This window comes from Vulpes vulpes, chromosome 12 (assembly GCF_048418805.1).
Source record: "Vulpes vulpes isolate BD-2025 chromosome 12, VulVul3, whole genome shotgun sequence".
In the NCBI taxonomy this organism is placed as follows: Eukaryota; Metazoa; Chordata; class Mammalia; order Carnivora; family Canidae; genus Vulpes; species Vulpes vulpes.
Genome location: NC_132791.1, coordinates 122,221,056 through 122,247,652, shown reverse-complemented (window position 1 = coordinate 122,247,652; position 26,597 = coordinate 122,221,056). Strand labels below are relative to the sequence as shown.

At 40.3% G+C, this 26,597-nt stretch overlaps 3 protein-coding genes across 11 annotated transcripts in view; 2 read left to right on the top strand and 1 right to left on the bottom strand.

The window, feature by feature from the left end:
- Positions 1-6,557, top strand: part of DLAT (dihydrolipoamide S-acetyltransferase) — a 31,032-nt gene extending 24,475 nt beyond the window's left edge. Inside the window, exons 12-14 of the mRNA XM_026006833.2 lie at positions 2,840-3,002; positions 3,747-3,883; positions 4,700-6,557. Coding sequence (XP_025862618.1) covers positions 2,840-3,002; positions 3,747-3,883; positions 4,700-4,829 — 430 coding nt within the window. The 3' untranslated portion in view covers positions 4,830-6,557. The remainder of the gene's footprint in view (positions 1-2,839; positions 3,003-3,746; positions 3,884-4,699) is intronic.
- Positions 6,558-9,172: 2,615 nt separating this feature from the next.
- Positions 9,173-15,955, bottom strand: PIH1D2 (PIH1 domain containing 2). Of its 5 annotated transcripts, none has more exons than XM_026006834.2 (6): positions 15,709-15,955; positions 14,567-14,787; positions 13,611-13,734; positions 12,762-13,007; positions 11,556-11,815; positions 9,173-9,717 (listed from the first exon to the last, which is right to left on the bottom strand). In XM_026006834.2, exons 2-6 carry the CDS (start codon positions 14,741-14,743, stop codon positions 9,583-9,585), a joined length of 942 nt encoding a protein of 313 aa, XP_025862619.2. In that variant the 5' UTR covers positions 14,744-14,787; positions 15,709-15,955; the 3' UTR covers positions 9,173-9,582. The 5 variants fall into 5 exon arrangements, with proteins under 5 accessions (XP_025862619.2, XP_025862620.2, XP_025862622.2 ...); XM_026006835.2 differs by having other exon boundaries at positions 15,470-15,716; XM_026006837.2 differs by lacking the exon at positions 15,709-15,955 and adding an exon at positions 15,197-15,334.
- A 44-nt stretch (positions 15,956-15,999) lies between these two features.
- On the top strand, positions 16,000-26,566 carry NKAPD1 (NKAP domain containing 1). Of its 5 annotated transcripts, XM_072729811.1 has the most exons (7): positions 16,280-16,701; positions 16,789-16,898; positions 17,537-17,613; positions 18,996-19,096; positions 21,427-21,576; positions 22,876-22,929; positions 24,172-26,566. In XM_072729811.1, the coding sequence occupies exons 3-7, from the start codon at positions 17,545-17,547 to the stop codon at positions 24,677-24,679; spliced, it is 882 nt and encodes a 293-aa protein (XP_072585912.1). In that variant the 5' UTR covers positions 16,280-16,701; positions 16,789-16,898; positions 17,537-17,544; the 3' UTR covers positions 24,680-26,566. The 5 variants fall into 5 exon arrangements, with proteins under 5 accessions (XP_072585911.1, XP_072585914.1, XP_025862521.2 ...); XM_072729810.1 differs by lacking the exons at positions 16,280-16,701; positions 16,789-16,898 and adding an exon at positions 16,000-16,117; XM_072729813.1 differs by lacking the exons at positions 16,280-16,701; positions 16,789-16,898 and adding an exon at positions 16,022-16,117 and having other exon boundaries at positions 24,175-26,566.
- Positions 26,567-26,597: the final 31 nt, after the last annotated feature.

The following is a 26,597-nucleotide window of genomic DNA, read 5'->3' as shown; positions in this document are numbered from 1 at the left end:
CTTAACTTTTAATCTGTGGTCTACTCTCAAGAGGCAAATACAACTTTTTTTTTTTTTTTTTTTTAAGATTTTATTTTTAGAGAAACAGCATGAGCAGGGGCAGAGCATGAGAGGGAAAGGAAGAGAATCCTAAGCAGGCTCCATGCTCAGCAGGGAGCCTGACATGGGGCTTGATCTCTCAACCCTGAGATCATGACCTGAGCTGAAATGAAGAGTCAGATGCCTAATCGACTGAGCCACCCAGGCACCTCTACCTTCATATTATTAAATAACATTTTCCTGTTGCCTTTTATGGATTTTTCATTTTATCAGCTGATTTGATATCAGTGAAGAATAAAATTTAGCTTTTTTGTACCCTACACACACACACACACACACACACACACACACGCTGTTATCCTGCCAAATCGATTATAGCACAAATTCTGGATAAATCAGTATTAATATTTTTATGCCTATGAAAATATTATTTATGATTAAGACATGTATGCTGTGAATACTGACCAAAATGATCTTAATGCTTGTCTAAGAAGGGGCTATCATCAGTTCTTTCTAAAAGTTTCCAAGAGAACACTAAACCATTTTCCAAGCCTGTCAAACGTAACAGGTAACCTACTTTGCTTGGTCATCCATCTCTTAGAGAACATCTGAGGGTCTAAACTATTCCTTATGGACTATATTATTTCCTAGGGCCTCTATTATAAAAGATTTTATTTATTCATGAGAGACACACAGAGAGAGGATACGGGACTCGACTCCAGGATCCTGGGAGGCACCCCCTAGGGCCTCTATTATAAATGACCACAAAATGGGTGGCTTAAAACAAAAATTTATTCTCTCCTACTTCTGAAGGCCTGAAGTCTAAAAGCAAGGTGTTAGTATGGCTGCAAACCTCCATAGGCTCTAGGGGAGAATCTTCCTTGCTTTTTCCAGTTTGGGTAGCTCTAGCATTCCTTGGCTTGTGGCAACATAACTCTAACCTCACATGGCCTTCTTCTCTGTCTCTTACAAGGACACTTGGCATTGGATTTAGGGACCACCCAGATAATTCAGGATGATTGCATCTCAAGATCCTAATTAACCCACAAAGATCTTTTTACTAAATAAGGTCAGATTGATGGGGCGCCTGGGTGGCTCAGTTGGTTAAGCATCTGCCTTTGGCTCAGGTCATGATCTCAGGGTCTTGGGATGGAGCCCCCCCATTGGGCTCCCTGCTTAGCGGGGAGTTTGTTTCTCCCTCTCTCTCTGCCCCTCTCCCTCCACTCATGCTCTCTCTTTCTCTTTCTCTTTTTCTCTTTCTCTTTCTCTCTCTCTCTCTCTCTCTCTCAAATATATATATATATATAAAAGTAAGGTCTCATTGATAGATTCTGAGATTAAGACAAAGATACATCTTTTAGTGAGCTGTAATGAACATCTGTGTAACAATTCAGTGTTGACTTAACATTTTTATTTTTCTTGAGTTGAAGTAGAATTGCTGGGTCATAGGGTAAATTAATGTTTAACCTTTTAAGAGCATCTGAAGAAAACACCTCTTTGATGAGCAGATCAAGGTTGCAGGGCAAGTTCTGAATTGTTCATTAATTGCTATCAAATGCTCTTCATTCATTTATATAGGCATTCAACAAATATTGAATTTGTACTGTTTACTATATTCATTGGTAAACAAGATAAGAAACACTGTGCTTATTAGTCTCTTAGGAGGAAGACTTTTTTTAATACAGGATCATTAGGAAAGCAGTATTTGCTGTGTGATACGTTGGCAAGAGTCCAACCGCGGTAGCTGCCAAGGGGTCACACAGTGCTGTTTGAACAGGTTCTTGTGTTTGCAAGTGACAGTCCCACAAATACCCCTGGTCAGCTTGGCCACACTGAGGGATATGATACCCATAATATTCTAAAACTTGTGCCTAAGAGTAGCTGGAGTTCTTCCTTCATGAGAAGTTTTCATTTTTTTCTCACTTGCAGAACACTTCTGCAGGGGTCCTTACACAAACTCCAAGGAGGCTGTTGATACAATTTAAGAATAATTTGGGAACTTGGATGAGGGGGAATAAATAATCCCTTCCACTACCTCTAACTGAAATTTGGCATTTTCTCCTCCTGTAAACATAAGGAACAAATCAAAGAGGTATTATTAATAGTATTTGTGCTGGTGACCAATAAAAATCACTTATTTTCATATCAGATTGTAGTTTTTGCAGGTGTCATTTTAAAAGTGTTTTTTGCTTATCACTACTTCAAAATTGTATCAATTATTAGACCTCTTGCCAGATCTTGTTATTGTTATCAAATTGTTATCACAATTTTGTTTTTTAAATATCTATTCTGAGAAGGGACTCAGATGCAAAGGTACCCATGGCATAATACAGAGTAGGAAACTTACTTTTTAATGTTCTGAGATGCTACCACCCTACATCCTAAGTTCTCCTGTTTCTCCCACAAGAGAGTCCTCTCCCTCCACTCTTCCTCTATCTCAAACTCTGCAGACTTAGCTCCAAACAGTCTACTTCATCTCAGAATCCAGGAATTTCTTTTTGTGTAATCCTTACTGAATGCTGGGCCTTTTCCACCTGCACCCATGTATCAGGCAAGGCAGGTGCAAGGCAGTTAAAGCACACATGAAGTCAGCCTACTGACACATTTCTCGTTCGATTTTTAAAAGTCCAAGTTAAGAAGTGGGTGTAGCAAAATGTCAAAACCAGGAAAGGTATGCTACTGGCTAAACAGTAGCCCAAACTGAGGTAAATATCAGTATTCTTGCTTAATCTGCACATGAGCTCTTAATAAATATTGATGATTATTGAAATTTCCTTTCCTTTTTTTTTTTTTGAAATAGAAACCATGTCGTGGATGTCAGTGTTGCAGTCAGCACTCCTGCAGGACTCATTACACCTATTGTATTTAATGCACATATTAAAGGACTGGAAGCTATTGCTAATGATGTTGTTTCTTTAGCAACCAAAGCACGAGAGGGTAAACTACAGCCTCATGAGTTCCAGGTAAGGTATTATTTATTTCCCTTCTGAATGTTAAGAATTACATTAATTTTAAGGGTGGCATAATCCCAGACATCTGCCTTTGGCTCAGGTCATGATCCCAGGGTCCTGGGATCAAGCTCCACATCAGGCTCCCTGCTCATTGAGGAGTCTGTTTCTCCTTCTCCCTCTGCCCCTCCCCTCTGCTTATGTGTGTGTGTGTGTGTGTGTGTGTGTGTGTGTGTGTGTGTGTGTGAGAAATAAAATCTTTTTTAAAAGGGAGAGGTAGCATAATGCTTTTATTGCATTTTCCACCTTTGATTCTGCCTTATATTCTTCCTGATACAAGTCCCTGAAAATAAAAAGTGAATACCCTATCAAAAGCTAAAAAGACATTTTCCAACAGTTTGCAAAAGCTGCACAACTAACTGACTTATGTTCATACTCTAATGGTTATATATTTTCTGATAATTCAGGCTTGCCTCCCCCACTTCAGCTTTTATTAATAAATTGCAAATAAGAATTGTATATATTCAGAGCGTACAGCTTGATGTTTTGATATATGTATACATTGTGAGATGATCATAGTCAAGCTAAGTCACATCTTTTACCTCGTGCTCCCTGTTTTCCTTTTTTAATTTTTTTGTTTTTATGGTAGTTCAGAGGCCTTTCTTAAGATTAAGGTCTTTCCACAGAATATTTGTCTTTTTTTCTGGCTTATGTTGACAGGCAGTTAATATGATCTATTTTTAATCTCTTGTTCTCTAGGGTGGCACTTTTACAATCTCCAATTTAGGAATGTTTGGAATTAAGAACTTCTCTGCTATTATTAACCCACCTCAAGCATGTATTTTGGCAATTGGTGCTTCAGAGGATAGATTGGTTCCAGCAGATAATGAAAAAGGGTAAGTAACAAAATAAAAGGGAGTTTGAAGTTCATTTTCGTTTTTTTTTTTTTTTTTTTATGATAGTCACAGAGAGAGAGAGAGGCAGAGACATAGGCAGAAGGAGAAGCAGGCTCCATGCACGGGGAACCCGACGTGGGATTCGATCCCGGGTCTCCAGGATCGCGCCCTGGGCCAAAGGCAGGCACTAAACTGCTGCACCACACAGGGATCCCCTGAAGTTCATTTTCATTACATTATACCTGTTTGGTTTTTGGTGGTGATGGTTGTATTTTTTTGTTTGTTTGCATATTATACCTGTTTTTTAAGTCTCAGTTTTATAATTAATTATTGGCTTGGCCTTTTGGAACTTTAGTATAGAATGTTAAGTATAGAATGAAGTTTCTTAGGGCAGCAACTCTTCTGTTACTAAATGCAATTAATCCTATTTGAGATGGGAAGCCTTATTTACTATAGGTCAGAGGTGAAGCATACTGTTTCATGGAGCCAGATTGTAAATATTTTAGGCTTTCTGAGTCATGGTCTCTGTTGCAAGTACTTTGACAGTACTTAGTGAGAAAGCAAACATAGGCAATATGTAAATGAATTCCAGAAATTTGCATTTGGTGGGATTTGAATAGGGACTATAGTTTGCCAGCCCATGCTCCAGATGGCTGTTTGGTCTGTCAATCTAGAGGGTGAGGTAGAGGTGTAAAGTACATAAAGAGTAGGTGGAAAATAATATTACCTGGTTGGAGGTGGCATTTGGGTTGGTTACTGGCTAAAAACTAGTGATTGCTTTCAGGATACCTAATAATGTTTTTTATCTTTTTTTAGATTTGATGTGGCTAGCATGATGTCTGTTACACTCAGTTGTGATCATCGAGTTGTGGATGGAGCAGTTGGAGCCCAGTGGCTTGCTGAGTTTAGAAAGTACCTTGAAAAACCTATCACCATGTTGTTATAATTAACCCAAGAATTTCTAGACTCTCCCAGGTCACAGTGGTTCATTCTTACCAAGATATATATATGTTACTACACAGGTGTTTCTTTTTATTTTAAAGTTTTAACCAGTTATTTTTGAGTCTGTCCAGATAAGTTATTTGTAATGGGCATTACTGAATTCTTTTAAATGCCGATTACACCCACATATTGTACACATTTAATGAACACCAGATTTTGAGCTGTGTATTCCTAGTCAGGGGAACATGTGGCCTGGCCCTTTGGTGCTAAGTACTTCCATTGGGAAATGTAGCGGTAGAATTGTGGTTCCCTGTTGAAACAGATACATAAAAGTAATCTGGATGAAATCTTGAGGTTTTGAAATGTAATTGCCTCAAATGTTTTGCTCAGATTTAAGGGAAAGAGAAGTCAAGGAAAGAAGCTCATTCTCTTGGATTAAGTGTTTGAATTAAAGCTTGATTTTGGAATTCAACCCTAATTTGAATTTTTCTGTTACATGATCTTGGTTTATCACGGATGGGAAGGGTAGAGAACTTTAAGGAAATTAAGTAAAAATTTTAAAGTTAACATTTTCTTAGACTTCTTCAACCAACTGTCCTTTATTTTTCTATGAATCCCGAAATGGTTGTTTTCACCTCTTGAAATGAATATACAAATATAAACCAGCTACTTGGTATAAATGAGAATTTGTGTGGGTATTTATTTAAATGACTTACACATGTAATTCTGAAAGAATTTAAAATTACATTCAAATAAAACAATATGCTTATAGAATTTAAAAGAAAGTAGAAATTATTTCTCCCAGATTAACTGGTGGTTACTTGCAAATGAACTTCTCAGAATCTGTTACTCAAATAACTTTGGAAAACTGTATCAAGTAACTGAAATAGGTGTATATATGTAAAATATGGTTTCTAGTGAGATATGTGCCAAAGTCCATTTATCACCAAGTCCTGTCTGAAAGGAAGAGTGAGAGACATTGGTAAGCAGTTGGGAGAGCTAAAAGAGTAAAGTAAAGTGGTCATTTCTACTTGGATAAAGTAAAAAATGTTCAGTGTGTACAAAAGTGTTCTGTTTTTTCCACCCAGTGTTGTCTCATGTATAATAGAAAGTCCTAAAATTTTATTGGAGAGAAAATAATTTAGGTTGCTTGCAGCCTTATCAGCCTAAATATTTTTTTCCATTTTGTTACGATTTGCCTTTCTTCTTAGGGGAGGGGGAGTGGAGGAGGTGATATTCAGGATAATAAAAATGAATTTGGAACATCATAATTCCAGACTATTGAATTTATGTGTTTTAATAAATATTTGGAATTGTTTATGACTATTTAAAATAAATCTGACCGGTGTTTCCTTGTATATGTGTGGAGCAGTCCCCTGGAATTTAGGTCTTTCAGTGTGGAATCTATTTCTAAATGTTATTACATGGTGCACAAGTGACACTGCATATATTTCAGAATATTTCCCTTGCTGTATTATTATGAAAGCAGTACATTAAATTGATTTTTTGGTAATTAATAATGTTAGCTTGAATTGAAGATTATGCAGAAGGAATAAGCTTATCACAAGGGACCATCAATCTGAGCCACATCAGGTTCAAATACATAAAACTTCAAAGATAATTCATTCTTGGCAAATGCTTATATGGCTGTTGTTCCCTTGAAAGAAAAATAAAAGTTGTCTCCTAATAAAAATTATTCTGAATTAAAAATTAATCTGAGGTATAATCTAAATCTGGATTCAGTCTATTTCTCTTACCAGAATTGAAAGCAAAAAGTTAAACGTTTTGCTGAAATTATTTAAAAATTAAACTATGTTTTCAGTGTGTCTTGTCTAATTTTTGATGAGTTGATAATTATTTTTCACATTAAATGCTTAAAGCCAGAGATAGCTATATATGTGCATACTCTTAATACAAGTGCATTTTAAGCATGTGGAATTAGTAAAATAAAGGATATAATCTAACCCTTAAAGCTCTTGGGAGTTACTGAAGCACCTCATGGTGGAGTGTGCCACATAGCAAGATAAAAGCATAGTCTGGCCCTGTTAGATATTTACCACAACCCTGAGGTTTTTGAGTGAAGGTACGTTATCCCAAGGCATGGTCTGAAAAAGGAGTTAACTAGCCTGAGAGATCATATGAATGTGTTGCAAGGAGTATTCATCTAGTAATGCACAAGCCCTGGAATACTTGGGAAAATAATCATTACTGATAATTCTCTAAAACCAAGTTTGTAAGGGCACCCAGTTGAGTGTCCAACTCTTGGTTTCACCTCAGGTCATGATGTGCAGATGGTGAGATTTGAGCCCCTATTGGGCTTTGCGCTCCATGGGATGTCTATTTTTCCTCTCCCTCTCCTTCTGTCCCTTCCCCCTGCTTAGACACTTTCAAGTTAATAAATAAACCTTAAAAAAAAAAAAATAAAACCAAGGTTGTAGAAAACTCTGGTTTAGCATCTCAAATTCCAGTTTCAAGGGAGAAAAATCTTGGTAAGATTCAGATTAAACTATTCCACAGTTATTAATGTTCTTCCTAGGCAAAGTTTTGCATTTTTAGGGAGAGGGAGGAGGAGAAGGAAGTTTTTATAAAAATCCACTGAAATAAGTAAAATATTTTGGAAAATAATAAGAATGTAAATTAAAAATTAAGCATGTTAGATCTTGAGATGCATTTTACTAATGAGTACACAAACACCTAGCTGCTGACAAGGGCTGAGAATACCAGAGCAGAAATTCAATCGGTTCTATGTGGTTAGGTATGGCAGTTTTTAGGACACGTTTTGACAATGATTTTGTAGAAGGGAATGTAAAGCGAAAGCATTCCAAGTTTTTTGAGGGATCAGAATATCATAGATACGTTAACTTTAGAACATCATACAGTTCTAGAAAATTTTTCAGATGGTAAGTTATCCTGTTGCTGGGAGAATTCAAATCCAGACCAAGTTTAAGAAAGTTATTTGTTTTTAAATATCCCACAGCAATTGTTTCTATTCTATATACTGTATTAGTTTCTAAAGTTAAAAAGCTTTAAAATGAATAAGGATTTTATTTTTAAAGATTTTATTTATTCATGAGAGACACACAGGCAGAGAGACATAGGAAGAGGGAAGAGAAGCAGGCTCCATGCAGAAAGCCCAATGTGGGACTCCATCCCGGGACTCCAGGATCACACCCTGAGCCAAAGGCAGACACTCCACCACTGAGCCACACAGGCGTCCCGTGCATGAATTCGAATTTTAAAGACTTTATGTTGAACTAGAAACTTAAAAGGAAGATGTACTGTATCTAGAAAAGATGATTAAGGATGTTTAAGGTTTGACGTGAACATTGCTTGGGCTATGAAGTTGACACTTTGTATTGAACAACCATCTGACGAATGGAAGTTGATAAATACATCACTTGTGTCTTTTTGAAATTATTTTCCTAGGGGATGCCTGAGTGGCTCAGTGGTTGTCTGCTTTTGGCTCAGGTTGTGATCATCCTGGGTTCCTGGGATCAAGTCCCGCAGGGAGCCTGCTTCTCCTGTTGCCTATTTCTGCCTCTCTCTCTCTGTGTCTCTCATGAATAAATAAATAAATAAAATAAAAAAGTTTAAAAAAAATACTTTCCTGGGAGAAAGGCACTTGTCCCAAAGTCATATCCTTTTTCTTAGGGTTAGATGTATTTTGCATCTTCTTTTTTTTTTTTTTTTAATTTTTTTTTTAATTTTTATTTATTTATGATAGTCACAGAGAGAGAGAGAGAGAGACAGAGGCAGAGACACAGGCAGAGGGAGAAGCAGGCTCCATGCACCGGGAGCCGATGTGGGATTCGATCCCAGGTCTCCAGGATCGCGCCCTGGGCCAAAGGCAGGCGCCAAGCCGCTGCGCCACCCAGGGATCCCTATTTTGCATCTTCTGAGCAATAAGTTACTTAGGAGCAATAAGCAGTCTAGTTACTGTTACTGCATCACTGTATCCAGCTCACAGACTGACTTATTTTATTTTTTTTTATTTATTTATTTATTTATTTATTTATTTATTTATTTATTTATTTATTTATTAGATTTTATCCATTTATTCATGAGAGACACAGAGAGAGAAGGCAGAGACACAGACAGAGGGAGAAGCAGGCTCCATGCCGGGACATGGGACTTGATCCCGGGCCTCCAGGATCACACCTTGGGCTGAAGGCAGGCGCTGAACCGCTAAGCCACCAGGGCTGCTCGACAAGTCCATATTTAATATTAAAAGATCTGTCTGGGTAGCTTGGACTCCTCCCACCAGAGCTGTTTCATAGAAGTATATGTTTGCATAGAATTACATTGGCCCTGTAACTGTATAGCCAGAGGAAACACTCATTGCTTCACTTCTTGGTAATATAAAATGTACAGTGTGGGATTTATTCCTGATGTAAAACTTTGCTACTGACAACAAAGTAAACCAGAATTTCAACCAGTAAATCAAGAATTTTCACAATTTACTTGGAAACACAAAAAATTTTCCCAAGTGACAATTTGTTACTTTAAGAGAAATAGCTTCAAAACCATCTATCATGGCAATACTATTTAAAGTTTCTGCTTCTAGCCAAGTTTGAGAAGAAGGAAAAAAAGACAAACATAAGTTGATGAGAAAATCTCATTCCATCAAAAAGACCTCTTAGAAAATACTAATGTTTCAGGTAAACCATTACTTCTTCACCCATAATGTCACTCATAATGAAGGTCCTATTATTCACATGTCTTTAGTCAGCACTGAAAACCCAAAGCAGATGATGCTCTTATACCAATGGCATTGTGATGATTAATGTAGCTTTCTCTTTGATAAATTTGGCTGTAGTCATTTCAGTATCCACAGATTCTGGAAGATTCAGATGTAATCTGTACTTCTCAGAAACCTCAATCAATAAATCATCCTATTTTAAAAGATGAAAAGAGAAAGTATTTCCTGGTTAAAATATGTGTTATTGTGTCATTCCCAGTTATTCACTCCTTTTCCATAAGAGGAGGATCCCACTTACTGTCATGTGACTTGCAATGAGCTGTACAGTTGCTGTTGTAACTCCCTGAGGTTTTGAGGTTTTTTGTTATTGCTGCTCAATACATCAAAAGTTAACTGATACAGTGCCGTAAGTTGGGTGTTGCCATCCTAGGTTATGTGGCATTGACTTTGTGGCTGACCAGCAAACAGTGAGGAAAATTTACTGACAATAGGAAAAATGGTGATCTGCGTTTTATAGTGATAAAACCCTTCATAAAACTGATAGTTTTATCACAGTAATTTAAAAGACATACCTTGTTAATTTGTGGCTTGAGGTAAAAAAAAGTGTGAAAATAGAATGTTGGTTGCATGCATTGTTTCCATTGACTACATTTAATAAACTACTACAAAAAGAGACGAGCTTAGAAAACGATTTCCCAGTTTGCAAGTAGTATTTAAAGAATACAGAGCCCAGAAATTCTAAGACATCAGGACTGAGAAATGGAACTAATTTTTATTTTAACCCAGTAAAAAATAAAACTGAAATTATTTCATAGCAACAAAGACTGATTAAGACAGCCTAGCAGTAAAGATTGAATCACACATCATATATTACACTCTTTGTTAAAACCTCTCACTGGCTTAAGGTGGAGCTCAGTTAATCCTTACATTTGGCTCACAAGACAGCAATTAAGCAAAAAAAAAAAAAAAGGCAACTGAAAAATGAACATGTCTAATAAAGAATTATGGGGAGTGGCACTGATTGGAATCAAATAAAACACTACCAGCCTAGACTAAAACATTTAAAATGACCTTTCTATGCCCATCATTCCCAAAACATTTAACAGAGTAAACTGCTCAGCATGTAATGGTGGTATACCCTCCAATGTTCTTTTCTGATGTGGCCAGTGTGAGTCAGAAAAAGGGAAATACCATCCAAAGAATGAAGCTGAAAGTCCTGGAATACAATGGAACTAGGGGGCTAGGTAATCAAGGAATCTTGTAGTGGAACCTAACCAAGAACATCCTCTACCTGCAGGAGAGATACCCTCATAGTATCTGCCTATCAGGATTTCAGAATTGCTGTGCACCAGTAAGCCTCATATTTTCCCCATTTCCAAACTGAGACTGTTAATTATGGTTATCCTGTCTCCATTCCAAATTGTATGGCGCATGGGGCTATGGCAGTAGATTGCTTGTCTTTTCAGTTCATAGGTCTGTGTTCAGGAGGAGAATGCAGATTACAATGGCAAAATCCTATAGTTTAGAGTCTGATACTGGGATTGGGGGTAACTTTCTTGGAGAAAGAAGCAAATTTTTGTCATCTTGAGAATGGACTGTGGCAGATTCTAGGACTTTTGCCAATTTTTTGGTCTTTTTGTGTTAGAGGGGTATACATTCCTGCCATTTGAAGTCCGTGACTACCTGTAAGAATATTCTTCCCAGCCCTATTGATGGAGGATTTAGCCTTGTGCCTTAGCTTTGGACAACAGAATGTGAGTAAAAGTGATATATACTATGTCTGAGAGAAAGTTTAGGATCTATTGCATGACTGGCCATTTGTTTTCCTCTTCCATGAGAATGGCATATCTCAAATGGGAATTCCTCCTCCACCTGTATCTTAAAATGTACAAGACTCCTGGAACAGAGCAGGTCTACCTGACATGTAACCTGAGCAAACTGCTATAAACCACTGAGATTGTGGAGTTTGTTACTACAGCATAATATATTGTGTTGACTGATACAATTTATGGTATTACTTATTCGACTTACCTCAGAAACACTAAGGTCACAGAGAGACACTGAATTAATACCAGGTAATTCAACTTTTATTTCAATTTTCTGAGGTTTCTCCTTCTGGTCAGCCACAATTTTTAATTCATAGGTTGGTTCCTTCATCTCTACCTGGATCTCTGTACTGGAAATCTCCTCAATCAGACATCTTTTTTTGCTTGAAACTTCGCCTTTTGGCAATAAAAGTTGAAAGTGATCTGGATTGCTCAGAGTACTACTTATCTGTTCAAAGGTTAGTTCTTATAGAAAAAAAGGGAGAGATTAAATCATAAGATTAATCAACAACATAAAATATTATCAGGCTATGAACTGTAATAGATGTGGTGTTAGCCAAAATGGCAAATAAAACTGAAACTAAATTCGTTTGGGAATCTTAAAAGAATCTTGGGATGCCTGGGTGGCTCAGTGGTTGAGCATCTGCCTTTGGCTCAGGGCATGATCCTGGAGTCCTGGGATCGAGTCCTGCATTGGGCTCCTGGTGGGGAGCCTGCTTCTCCCTCTACCTATGTCTCTGCCTCTCTCTCTGTCTCTCATGAATGGATAAAACCTTAAACAAAAAAATCTTAAACCCAGGGCACCTGGGCAGATCAGTCAGTTAAGCATCCGACTCTTTTTTTTTTTTTTAATTTTTAAAAAGATTTTATTTATTCATGAGAGACACACAGAGAGAGGCAGAGATACAGGCAGAGAGAGAAGGAGGCTTCATGGAGGGAGCCCAATGTGGGACTTGATCCCGGGACTCCAGGATCACACCCTGGGCTGAAGGCAGACAGACGCTCAACTGCTGAGCCCCCACCCAGGGATCCCCCAAAGCATCCGACTCTTGATTTCATTCAGGTCGTGATCTCAGGTTTGTGAGATCGAGCCCCGAGTTGGGCACTATGCTCAGTGGGGAGTCTGCTTGAGATTCTCTCTCTCTCTCTCTCTCTCTGTCTCCTCTCTCTCCCTCTGCACCCCCCCCCCCAAATAAATAAAATCTTAAATAATCTTAAAGAGCTGGGTTAAAAAGTTTGCAGGATTTAAAAATGTTTAAGGACATGTTAATATTTCTAACATCTAATCTTTATATTTTTCTATCTTAAGTTTCTCATCTTTTAAAATCAAGATTTTTGGTTTGCAAAATGTACACAGGATCCAAAACAATTTTAGATCAGTTAAATTTCCCCCTTACGGTCATTAACTTACCATTTCTCATTTTCTCTCTTAAATCTGTAGGGTCAGCTTGCATTCCCATCAGATTTTGTTTCATCCTTTCAATGCTTCCTTTTATTCTAAATTTAGCGATACTGTAAGAGTGTGAGAGAGTGAATTGGAATTTTTCCTCGATGCATTTCATGGCCATCCGTATTAACTGGTCTTTTTTCACTTGGTCCTTTTCTGCTGCCTGGAGAACATCAGGATTGTAGGCAACACTGATGACTGTATAAACATCTGTGTTTAATTCAGAGGATGTGAAATGAAGACAACTTGTTTCACTAATGATACTGTCAGGTAATATATTAAGTCATAATCTTGGATAAAGCTAGTAAGCATAAATTCTGTATTTTTCAGAGATAATCACAATGGTGCTCAACACAAAAATTTCCAATTAGGGCATTTCTTGGCATTTTATATGGGTCACAATGAGAAAAACTGAGCAGCATTCAATTCATATAAATAAAAGTATGCTTATTAGTTATTAACTACATTATAGCCAAATAAAATATTTTACTTGTAATGCCTTTTACCAAGTAAAATCTGGTCCATGCTTATTCCCAATAAAGTTTTTATTTTTTTATTTTTTTTATTTTTATTTTTTTAATTTTTTTTTAAATTTTTATTTATTTATGATAGTCACACACAGAGAGAGAGAGAGGCAGAGATACAGGCAGAGGGAGAAGCAGGCTCCATGCACCGGGAGCCCGACGTGGGATTCGATCCCGCGCCTCCAGGATCGCGCCCTGGGCCAAAGGCAGGCGCCAAACCGCTGCGCCACCCAGGGATCCCTCCAATAAAGTTTTTAAAATATACTTTCTCTCCCTTAATTCTATGTACCTGATGTCTCAGACATATCTTCTGGTTTGCCAACACTTATAAGTACTGGATGAGTGGCTGATTGAGGAGCTGGGATCCTTTTCCACTGACACAGGTTAATAAAAAGTACTTTTTCCTTTGGTTTCTAAAAAGCAAATAATTTTGCACATCTCAAAACCTAGGGTCTTTTTTTTTTTTTTCATTTAAAAATATCCTAAAGGTAGCTCATCACAGAATTTGGAGTGTGAGAATTTTAGACTCTGAGTAAGCCATTCCATTCATTAATACTGTGTTTGAGAAATTGTACTGTTATCTGCTTTCCCTGAAGCCACTGACTTTTCATCAAGATCCAGTTGCTGCTCCCAGAGGAACTGGGAGGAAAGAGGGGGCAGTGATCTAAGCAGCTATTCCAGGTATGACCCTTGGTATGTCACCAACTTCCTTACCTTCCAGCGAAGTAAGTTCTCTTTATGTGGAAAACCTCCAACTCTGCGAGTCTCTGTTAAATCATTACATTTTTTTTTTAAAAAGATTTATTTATTCATGAGAGACACAAAGAAGTAGAGACATAGGCAGAGGGAGAAGCAGGCTCCCTGTGGGGAGCCCGATGCAGAACTTGATCCCAGGACCCCTGGATCATGACCTGAGCCAAAGGCAGATGCTCAGCCACTGAGCCACCCAGGTGTCCCACTTGTTTTTTATTCTAATAGAAAATGGCTCACTTTGAGATCTCCAAAATATATCAACTGTGAATTTCCCATTCTTACTCCTTCAATCTAATCTTCCACACTATGTTTCACTCTCCCTTTGGAGTGGTGGTTCCTCTCAAGTTTTGTTACAGTAGCAATAGCTAAAGGTCTTTCAAGTTTTCTTAAAGTAGCAATAGCTAAAGGTAAGTGATTCTTTGATTACTCAGGATTCTTTCCCTCAACACCCCCCCCCCCGCCCCCCGGCCCCTGGGTACCAAGGCAACAGACCAGGATCCTGCTTTGTAGACAGAGCTGTGGTTCTGGGGCAGCACAGAGCTCTTTCCCTTCTTTGAGCTGCTGCTGAATGAACTTTTTATAGCTCTCAGGATCACTTTCAGCCAGATCATCTAGGAGGTTCCAGAGCTGAGTAACCTGGGTGAGCCGACCCTTTGAGGAAGACTCCATGGTGGACCTGAAAATCGGACTCTTGAGTCTGTGGAAAGACAGGGCTTTGGGGAGAAAAAAAGGACGTGTGACTAATGATTTCTTTTTTCTTTTGGAAGAGGAGGCACAGGTCAGGAACTGTTTTGGTGAAGATAGCACCCTGTGTCTAAAAGACTGTGGCTCAGAACCACTTTTTTTTTTTTCTCAAGATTTTATTTATTTATTTGAGGGAGAGAGAAACAAGCAGGGGGAAGGGCCAAGGGAGAAGGAGAAGCAGAGTCCCCGCTGAGCAGGGAGCCTGAGCTGGGGCTCCACCCCAGGACCCTGAGATCATGACCTGAGCTGAAGGCAGAAGCTTCACCGACTGAGTCACCCAAGAACCCAATCAACACCACTCTTCTTTACCTAATTCCCTAATTATCTAGTCCCCCTTCTTAGGATCTCAGGTTGTCCCCTCAGACCACAAGTCCTCACCTCTGCCTAGACCCCCGCCCGCGCGGAGGGTAGATGGTCAAAGTCTGCGTTCCCAGGGACCCAGCCTCTTGCTCAGATCCGGGGTATTGGCTGACCGGTGCCTATGCAGTCCCGACCCTGCCAGAGGCCCCAGGACACGTCCCTCAAAGCTCAGTAGCTGAGAGCATGGCTTCCGAAGGCACAACGCCTCGATCCCAATCGCAGCCTTTGCAGATAATGTAATTAAGTTATATATCAGTTTATGCTCCTGCAAGCGAAGGCGATAATACCTACCTCGTAGGTTACTGGGAGAACGAGCTGTGCTGGTGCAGGGAGGCTGGGACACTTCCTAAGAGCATCCTGTGCCTAGGGACAACCTCCCTCGCCGCCACCCCCCCCCCCCCGAGGGGCGTCCCACAGCTGCCACAGAATGAGGAAAAGAGGAGCTGTGCGTCCCCCGAATACTCTACTAGGGCTGATCTCCACGGGAGGCTTCGGTAAAGGACAACCCTTCCAGCGGGCGGCGCACCCACCTCTTCCCTGGGTTCCTTGACAAACCGCGACGCCTGTTACCACGGTAACCGGGCCGGGTACAACCTCTAATTGGGTCCGGAAAGCTCCAGGGAGAACCGTGTTTTCACGTCCAGTTCCGGGATCTTCCCCTTCTGGTGTTGGGCTTGCTTTTCCGCTGAGGCCGACCCACTTCTTTTCCAGGAAGGCGCCCGCCTCCCTGGCTTCGGCGCCTTTCCACCTCGAGAGGCGGCTGGACACCCTCCCGGGGGGGCGGGGAGGCGGGGAGGGCGGGGGGGTGTCCCTGGGTCTCCAGGGGGTGGGAAGCGTTTCTCCGGAGCACGACTTCCGGCCTGGAAGGGAAGCCCGCTCCCTTGTCTCCCAGACCGATTCCTCCCCCCCAGTCCCCGCCACGCGAGGCTGCGGCGCACGGTATGGGTGTGTTTGTGTGTGTTTGTACGGGGAGGGCGTTTGGAGGGAAGGTTACCCGGAGCTCCGTGGCCGCTGGGGGGCAGGGATCCCGGTGACAGAGACGGCGGCGTATTTTCTGCCTTCCGCTTGGAAGCCTCCCCTCCCCTCCCGCCCCCTCCCCCTCCCCTCCCCCCGCCGGGCGCTCCGGGTATTTGTTGGGGCCCAGGCGAGGGGTGTGCCCGTCCGGAGCGTCCCCAGCCCTTCGGGAGAGCGGCGCCCAGGCCCCGGGGCCGTCCCAGAGGAGCGCGAGCGGGGCATGCCGCGTCCCGCCGGCCGCCGGGTTCCGCGCCGGCGCAGCCTCCGGCCTCAGTCCGGAAAGAGCTCTTGCTGTCGCTGTGGGCTGGGGGAGAGGCAGCCGCGGCCTGGGCCACGGCGGAGGGCACAGTAACCGGTGGGAAGGCTGCGTTTTCACGAAGGACTCGGGTGAAGCTGCAGAGCTGCCTCTGAGCCCTGACTCCTTGGCTTCCTGGGTCGGAGGAGATCTTGTAATGGAGTGGTTCTTCGTCTCACACTAGCAAGATGCCTGATTTCCTCAGGACCGAGGGGTGAGTGAGCGGTGGGGTGGTTGCTCAAAACCGCTGGGAGATACACACTGAATATCCTTGTCATTTTTTTTTTTTTTTTTTTTGGAGGCTTCTGTACAAAGTACAAAGTAAGATTCCTCTGAGTGGAGAAATGTAGGGGGTCTCTGCATCTGATGGCAAATGTTGACACTCGTGGTCCCTGACATCGTCAGATCTAAGTATATGCTTCATCACAAACTGATTTTGGGATTCGAAAGTTGATTTTCTCCTCTGGACTTTGTTTGCTTTAGGTTCTCTGGCCCGGGGCAAGTTATGTATGGCTAAGGGGAATTTCATCTACAAAACAGGAATGAAGATGCTTGCTTTATATAAAACATGGAGTTGTTTTGAGGATTAAATAAAATGGTGCTCTTCAAGGCACTTAATTCCGTGCCGTTTCAAAGGACTTGGATGTCCACTATCTCAGGGCACATTCATCTTCACATTAGTGTGGTCAGGCATTCCCCCCCCCCACACACACACTTTTTTTAAAAAATTTCATTTATTTAAGTGGGGGGAGGAGCAGAGGCAGAAGGAGAAGCACATTCCCCACTGAGCAGGGAGGGGGATGATGCTGGGTTCCATCCCAGCACCCTGGGATCATGACCTGAGCTGAAGACAGACGCTTAACCCTCTCAGCCACCCAGGCATCCCCATTTTCCCCTTTGAATGGTGAAGGGAAAACTACCCCTGAGGACCTCTGACTTCTTGTTTAGTGATCTTTCCTTTATCTCATGCTTCTTTATAACATTGTAATAAGAGATAAGGTAATGAAGGAAATTATTGTTATTAAATGTTATCTACTGATTCGTTTCAGATTGAAGAATGTCCCGTGTTCCACTGGGGAAAGTCCTCCTGAGGAATGTCATCCGGCACACAGATGCTCACAATAAGGTGAGGCGTACAATCTAGCTATTCCCCAACATTTATTGGAGGCATACAGTGTGCCAAGCATGATTTTGGTACTTTGGAGATACAACGATGAATAAAATAGATAATTACAATCAATTTGATACATACTGTAATGAAATCTGCCGTGGTGTATTAGGAGAGTCTTGGTAAGAATGCATGGTATTTGAACCGCTATATTTGAATTAGTTTCTTGATGAACAGGTTCGAATTTACCAGCTGTAAAATATCATTCCAGACAGAACATCATGTACTCATAGGGCAACAGAAAAGAGCATGAAGCACTTTGGAGCATGGCAAGAAATTGTGTGCATCCAGAAAGTAAGGAATGTGGGGCAGAGTAGTGACAGAAGATAAGGTTCAAGTGGAAAATTAGAATTGGATTGTGATGCTTGGAGATGGGACTTTTCCTCTAAACAATAAAGAAGCTATCAAAAAAAATTTTTTTAAGATTTTATTTATTTATTCATGAGAGCCACAGGCAGAGGGAGAAGCAGGCTCCATGCAGGGAGCCCAACATGGGACTTGATCCCTGGTCTCCAGGATCACACCCTGGGCTGCAGGCGGTGCTAAACCGGGGCTGCCCTATCAAATGTTTTTTTTTTTTTTTTTTTTTTAATTTAATTTAATTTTATTTTTTATTATTATTTTTTTTAATTTTTTTTTTTTCCTATCAAATGTTTTTAAGCAGGGTTTTGTATTTTAGAAAGATGGTTTATTAACTGGATTAGGGGATAGATTAGATGGAGTGAAACAATAGAGACACCAGTTAGACAATTACAGTGCTCCAGTTGAGAGATGAGGATGAGTTCATATGAAAACAATGACAGGGATGAAGATGAGGAATTAGGAGATAAATCCAAAGAACTTGGTGACTAAATTGAAACATAAAGGGTTATCATTTGATAATTGCAGCTTAATTACAAAATACAGTGATAAGTGAGTCTATGCAGGGTTAAAAAGGTCTGTTGCTGTAGGATTCTACATATTTGAGATTCACTGGGTCAGATTATAATTATTATTATATTTTTTAAGATTTTATTTACTCATTCATGAGAGAGACACAGAGAGAGGCAGAGACATAGGCAGTGGAAGAAGCGGGCTCCCTACAGGGAGCCCAGTGTAGGACTCGATCACAGGACCTCAGGACCACACCCAGAGCCAGAGGCAGATGTTCAACCACTGAGCCACCCAGGTGTCCCTCTGGGTTGGATTATTTAGCCACTCTAGAGAATCCTTAATTTGTTTCTCAGGTTCCTGCTTATAGCCTACTCTGTAATGCAATAATTAGTACAGAGTATATTGTCAGTTATTTTTCTGTGATGTAAAATGTTATTTTTAGTAATTTTTTTTTTTTTTTAATCTAGATTCAGGAGGAATCCGATATGTGGAAAATAAGAGAACTGGAGAAACAGATGGAAGATGCTTACCGGGGTACCAGGAGAAAAATGTTACCCAGTAGTTCAAGGTGAAGTTGCAGCTTTGAGAACCAGTATTAATTTAGATCTTGTTCAGAACCTTCAACTTTCATTTAAAAGCATTTTAGTATGCTAAAGATAGAGGAGTTCAGTTCTGTGAATCTTTAAGCCTTCCTTCTTCATAAATCTAGACCCAAGAATAAAAGTAATGGTTATGGTGCATGTGGCTTAACTCTTAGTTTTTATTTGCAATGGCTAATTTGAAAATTCTACCTTGAACAATCTTAAAAGTTAAGGATTCTGTGTATCCAGACCTTGTCTGGTGGCTTTTAAGATTTTCTGTTCCTGACTTAGGGTCACTTAGTTATTATTCATTCCTTTCCCCTATTAGTCTTTGATTCTCTCTCAGCCTTTTCTTTTTTTTAATTAAATTAATTTTTTTTAAAGATTTTATTTATTCATGAGAGGCACACACACACACACACACACACACACACACACACACACACAGAGGGAGGCAGAGACACAGGCAGAGGGAGAAGCAGGCTCCATGCAGGGAGCCCAACATGGGACTCGATCTAGGTCTCCAGGATCAGGCCCTGGTCCAAAGGTAGGCGCCAAACTGCTGAGCCACCCAGGGATCCCCTCTCTCAGCCTTTTCTTTACCCCATCTACTTGCTGTGTTGGGGCACTCAGCTTTTCACATTACCTTTTTAATAATTTCAATGTGAAATGCATAATTATCCAGTTGTCTGTGGAGGTATAGAAATATCTGAATTATTGGAAGTATCTCTCGGGCTTCATATGCCTGTTAGTGTAGAGCTGTATGTATGAAAAATGACTAGTAATAATGCTGATTTCTAAAGCCACTGAGGGAATAGTTAATAGATATTTAAAGAAAGTAAGTGTGCCTGTGGCATACTCAGGATTTGGAGTGTGATTGGCTGTATGTGAAAGGCTTTTTAAAAAATTTTTTTTTTATTTTTTAAAGAATTTATTTATTCATGAGAGACACACGGCGGGGGTGGGGGTGGGGGGGCGCAGAGACACAGGCAGAGGGAGAAGCAGGCTCCATGCAGGGAGCCTGACGTGGGACTCGATCCCGGGTCTCCAGGATCAGGCCCTGGGCTGAAGGCGGCACTAAACCCCTGAGCCACTCAGGCTGCCCCTGTGAAGGGCTTTAGACAAGAAAGTATTCTGGGTAACCACAGTAAAGAAGGCAGAGGCTCAATATAAAAATAAATATCTTTGCAGTCTGTTTTTCTTGCTGAAGATGGTCCTTTGAGAATTTAGAAATAAAATTGGTGCAGATAATTTGTCTTCTGTTGGTGGTTCAATTCCAAGAGGCATTTCCAGGAACAAAATGTTGTTTTTAGAGTGAATTATCGATACCTGTCATAGTATAATAAATCTTTAAAACATAATCTCTTTGGAAGTGGGGATTCTGATTATCTCTTTCCCTGCAGCTAGAATAGTGCCTAGCATATAGGAGGCCCTTAAACATTTTTGGTAATTCATTAGCTTTCTTACTGACTTGTTAGTGGATCTTATAAGCACAGGCTGTATCCCTTGGTTCTCAACTGTTTTTCTACCCCAGCATACTCATGGGTTAGGCCTTGCTCCTACTGTTATTAAGCCCTCATGATAGCAAATTACTAGTTTTCTGGGAAGAGAGTATATTTCTAGGGTAGTTTGAAATGTCCCTAGCTGTGATTATGCTCTACTTTCCTCTTTGCATGCCCTTGTACTTGAGAATCAGTGAGCTATAGCATGCCACAGTTCATAAGTCATTTTGTCTTGTATTCTGCAATAGGTTGGGTAGTAATGGTCAGATTTTCACTGAACAACTGTTCAGACTTAAAGAGAGGAAGAGATCACGTCCTTTTGCATGTTTTTTTTTTTTTTAAAGATTTTATTCATGAGAGACATAGAGGCAGGGACACAGGCAGAGGGAGAAGCAGGTCCCATGCAAGGAGCCCGATGTGGGACTCGATTCAAGGACTCTAGGATCACACCCTGGGCCAAAGGCAGGTGCCAAACTGCTGAGCCACCCAGGGATCCCCTATTGTTGTTTTTTTAAGCACAATATCAAGTGGTTTTATTTTCCTTTTAGCTTGTTCAATAGTTTTTTTTTTTTTCAGTTATTTATTCATAAGAGACAGAGAGGCAGAGACATAGGCAGAGGGAGAAGCTGGCTCCCCATGGTGAGCCTCATGCAGGACTTGATCCCAGGATCCCTGTATCCTGACCTAAACCGAAGGCAGATGGTCAACCACTGAGCTACCCAGGTGTCCCTGTTCAATGGGTTTTATGCATTGACATTCCATAAAGGAACCTCACTGATTGCTTCTCATTGTAAAAGTTCTGCTTTTCCTTATAGCCGGATGCGTAGTGATGGTTTTGATGAAGAAAGTCAAAGAGACTATTGGAGGCCAAAGAATGAAATTTCTGGGGCACTAGAAGATGATTTTCTTAAGGCTAAATCCTGGAACAAGAAGTTATATGATTATGAAGCTAATATGCCGGACAGGTTTGTAACTAAATTCTTGTGACCATTAATAATATTTGGCCTGAGAATGTGTACTTTTAAAAATTACTTTGACAAAAATTTCACACAAATGTTCATAGCATTATCATCATAATGGCCAAAAAGTGGAAACCCAAATGTCTATCAACTGCTGAATGGATAAACAAAATGTGGTACAGTAGTTCCCCCTTATCCATGGGGGCTATGTTCCAAGACTCCTGGTGGTTGCCTGAAATTGCCTAGTACTGAACCCTATATATACTCTGTTTTTTCCTATACGTACATACCTATGATAAAGTTTAAATTCTAAACTGGGGACAGTAAGAGATTAAATAAAAATAGAACATTTATAACAATTTACTATAATACAATTTATGTGAATGTCATCTATCAAAAATTGTACTGTACTCACCATTCTTCTTGTGATGATATGAGATGATAAAATGCCTATGTGGTGAGATGAAGTGAAGTGAATGATGCAGGCATTTTGAGTAGCACTAGGCTACTCCTGACCTCTTGACAATACGACAGAAGGAGGGCAACTGCTTCTAGAAAGCGAAACTACAGATAAGGGGGGATGAATGGAATGTTACTTGATGGTGAAAGGAATAAAGTACTGATGAATGCTACAACAGGGGTGAGCCTTGAAAACAGGTGAAAAAAGCCAGACACAAAGAACCATTTATTATATGATTCTATTTATATGATCTGTCCAGAACAGACAAATCTGTAGACAGAAAGTAGACTCATGGTTGCCATGGGCTACAGGAGAGGGAGGAATGGAGAGTGACTGCTAAGGAATGGAGTTCCTTTTTGGGTGATGAAAATGTTCTGAAATTAGATAGTGGTTGATGGTTGCACAACTCTGAATATACTAAAAGCCACTGAATTGTACACTTTAAAAAAGGGTGAATTTCCTGGCCTGGGAATTACATCTCAATAGGATTGCTGTGTAAAAAAAAATTGTCCCATTGTAGACAGTATTGTTACAAGTTGTTTTTGGAGAAGCACTTTACAGCTAAAGAGCAGGATAGAAGAGTTCCTTAGTGTTTCCTGAGAATGGCAAGTTCTCTTACAAATGGACAAAAGAATCCTTTGTGTCTGAAATAATAACACAGTACAAAAAATGTAGCCAACTAAGTTACTGAGCCTGAAATGGGATTGGCTCTATCATTATCTCTATTTCCTTTGTTCTCTGTGCATGTCTGTGTCTGCATGTACTCCTGAGTCGTTTTTTTTTTTTTAATTTTCAAAAACGTATGCATTGCTCTAATACATGTAATGAAATATGTCATCTTACAGATGGGGTCACAGTGGCTATAAAGAGTTATACCCTGAAGAATTTGAAACAGACAGGTAAGATAAATAGGCTTATTGAAAAAAAAAAGCTAGAAGCTGTAAGATTAATACCAAGTCTGTACTGACATATAGTATTGTAAAATTGGGTTCCTAATTTTACAAAGGAGATAATGTTTGCCATTAAAAATGTAACCCAGAAAAATAACAGGCAATTTTGTTGGGAGATAATTGGTATATTGCCTTTTCCTGATTGATGTTCTGCATATATATATATCATTTAGGTTTTTTGTTTTGTTTTTTTTAAAGATTTTATTTATTTATGAGAGACACAGAGAGAGGCAGAGACACAGGGAGAGGGAGAAGCAGGCTCCTTGCAGGGAGCCCGACATGGAACTCGATCCCGGGACCCAGGATCATGTCCTGAGCCGAAGGCAGACACCCAACCACTGAGCCACCCAGGCATCCCTGTTTTGTTTTTTTTTATTTATTCATGAGAGAGGCAGAGACAGAGGCAGAGGGAGAAGCAGGCTCCCTGCAGGGAGCCCGATGTGGGACTTGATTCCGTGACTCCGGGATCATGACCTGAGCCAAAGGCAGATGCTCAACCACTGAGCCACCCAGGTACCCCAGCATTTAGGTTTTTTTTTTTTTTTTTTAATAAGATTTTATTTATTTATTCATAGAGATGCAGAGAGAGAGAGAGAGGAGATAGAGAGAGAGTAGTAGAGACACAGGCAGAGGGAGAAGCAGGCTCCATGAAGAGAGCCTGATGTGGGACTCAATCCAGGCTCTCCAGGATCACGCCCTGGGCTGCAGGCAGCGCTAAACCGCTGCGTCACCGGGGCTGCCCAACATTCAGGTTTTTATACTTAGTATTCAATACAGTAACTCAGTTTGGCAGATCAGAATTTTAACCTTCATTTTAAGAAAACAAAATGAGGAAATAAAACTCAGAGTGATAAAATCTCATAGTAATCCTTTGTTAAAGCTCTTAGTTAAAAATTCAGATGTTAACCCCTACTTACTTTTTTTTTTTTTTTTTTTTTAAGATTTTATTAGAGAGAGAGCATGAGCAATGGGAGGGACAGAGGGAGAAGCAGACTCTCCCCGCTAAGCGGGGAGCCTGATGTGGGTCTCAATCCCAGGACCTCTGAGATCATGACCTGAGCTGAAGTCAGACACTTAACTGATTGAGCCACTCAGGTGCCCCAGCCCCAACTTTCTATCCAGAATGCTCAATACTAAAATATAAATACGCTTTTTATTTTCTATAGTAAAGCAGTTTCTCTTTTTTGTTAGTAGTGATCAGCAAGATATTACCAATGGAAAAAAAACATCTCCTCAAGTAAAATCATCTACCCACGAGTCTCACAAACACAAGAAGTCAAAGAAATCCCACAAAAAGAAGCAGAAAAAAAAGTCACACAAAAAACAGAAGAAAAGCAAAAAAGAAGCCACAGATATAACAGCAGATTCCTCAAGTGAGTTCTCGGAAGAAACCGGGACTTCTAGTACCAGGAAAAGGAAACAACCACATAAGCGCAAGAAAAAATCCAGGAAAAAGTCTCTCAAAAAATCTGCTTTATTCTTGGATGCAGAAAGTGACACTTCCCAATCGGATGATTCTGCATCCAGCAGTTCTGAGGAAGGTGAGGAAAGAGAGACTAAGAAAACCAAAAGGAAAAAGAGCGAGAAAAATGTTCACATCCCTCTAGTTAACAATGAAATACAAGAGAGGACAAATAAACGCACAAATTGGAAAGTGGCTACAGATGAAAGGTCTGCAGAGAGTTCAGAGGAGGACTAGATGAGGAGGAGACATTCTCCATTTCCCGTCTGACTGGTTACTTACAGCTCTTCCACCTTGGGGTTCTGCTAGTGACTAGTCCCAGCACAGGGGCCCTGAGGTCAGAGCTGTCCTGTGCCATCTACATACGTTCTGACAGACTTCTTGTCTTCTATTTTGGCCTGTTAAACTTGATCCTCTTACTGTTAATAGGGAATCTGGTATTTTGTTATGAAGTTTTCTCGAAGAGATTATTTTTTGCAATTAATCACATTTAAGGTAGAGTGCATATACAGCAAATTAAAGGACCCAGAAGGCTGAATCCAATAACAACCTGGGTACACTAATTGGGATGTTGAATCTGGGGAAAGCAGGGCTGGGATCAAGAGGTGGATTGGAACTGGTGCTGTGTAGAATGTTGTAAGGGAACATCGTGTTGCTGTTTATATAGGTGCCACAACTTGACCTTTTTTGTCTTCAGCCTTGGTGCTTTGATCTTTCTGTATTTTGGCCTCATAGATGTGGTCCAGCTTATTTAATGAGAAGATGAGTATAAGAGCAAAACATTTTTCCTTCATGATAACATCCATAGACGGCTGTTAGGAGTCTAGGGTTTCTGTCAAGTTTCCCTGCTGGACAGGGTCCATAGCTACACTCACTATATCCCTAAACATAGTAATTGGTATAGTAAATGGTTTTCTATTTCCATTGCTGTATATCGCCTAAATGGACTTGTGTTCAAAATTATTTCTTTAGTTATCTTGGGGAATTCCTCAACCAAATGGGATAAAATTAGGAATTAGTCATGCTCATGGTGCTCTGAACAGGATTCAGGGTAGCAATTGCCAATTTAAATATTTGTTCGTTTCTAAATCTATTAATGAACTTGAGATTTTCCCTGAAACTAGGTCGAATCAGTTCCAAAATGAAACAGGCTTCTCAGGGACGCACCTACTTCTTCCCAGTCTGCCTTCTGATTAAAGCACCAAGCAGAGACCATAGTATTTCCCTTTGCTATATACTGTGATCCCTACTGTTAAATCCTAAGAAACCAAAATGTCACGGAGAAAAGGCTGGCAGAACACAAGTGAATTTGTTCATTATGACAGGATATCAAGTGTCCCACCATTGTTTTTCCTGGTTGTCACTTCATGGGCTGCGTAGAAAGCTTGAAAATGCAAGACCCTTAGTTTTGGTTCTGCCACTAATTCGGTAGTTACAACATCTGGAACAGGTAAGTTAACCTCCCTGGCCTTACTTTCCCCATGTAGAATACAGAAATGCTTCATGGCAGCAGGACAGCGTAAGACACCAGCAATAGAATATAACAACATTCCATGAGGTGGTAATATTTTATAGTTCTAACTACTAAAGTTGTTCTCTTTACAGAACAGATGTCTAATAAAATGTTTAGTCATAAAATACGTGGCCAGCTAGAGGCTCCCTATCCCTTGATTAAAAGCAGGTGCTACCTTTGGGGATATTTACTTGAAATATTAATACTTTGGTACTTAATTGTCAGTGTTCCATGGCGTATATTTTTACTTTTGGGATTGGTAGGGGCCCAAGGTGGGGAAAAACAGTCTGTAATTACTACCTCTTAACGTAAAGACAAATTGTTATGTTCTTGGAGTAAGTGAAATCTGTTGGAAGGAGTTTTCAGCACGAATTTTTTTTTAGTATCGTTTCTGTGCTTTAAAAGTACTGATTCTAGCACAGACTCAGGAAGATGGGCCAGTGGAACAAGACATCTCCAGGAAGTTGGTTCTACTCAGTCCTGACCTTCCCTTCCTCCCAGACTAGCAGGCCTATCTTTCCCAAGAATACACATCTTGCCTGTTTTGTTTTTTGCCATGTTTACTTTTTTTTGGTCATGTATAAGCAATAAAGCTGTTTTTCTGTTCTTCACCTTTCTCAACCCCAATTTCTCTTCTATATT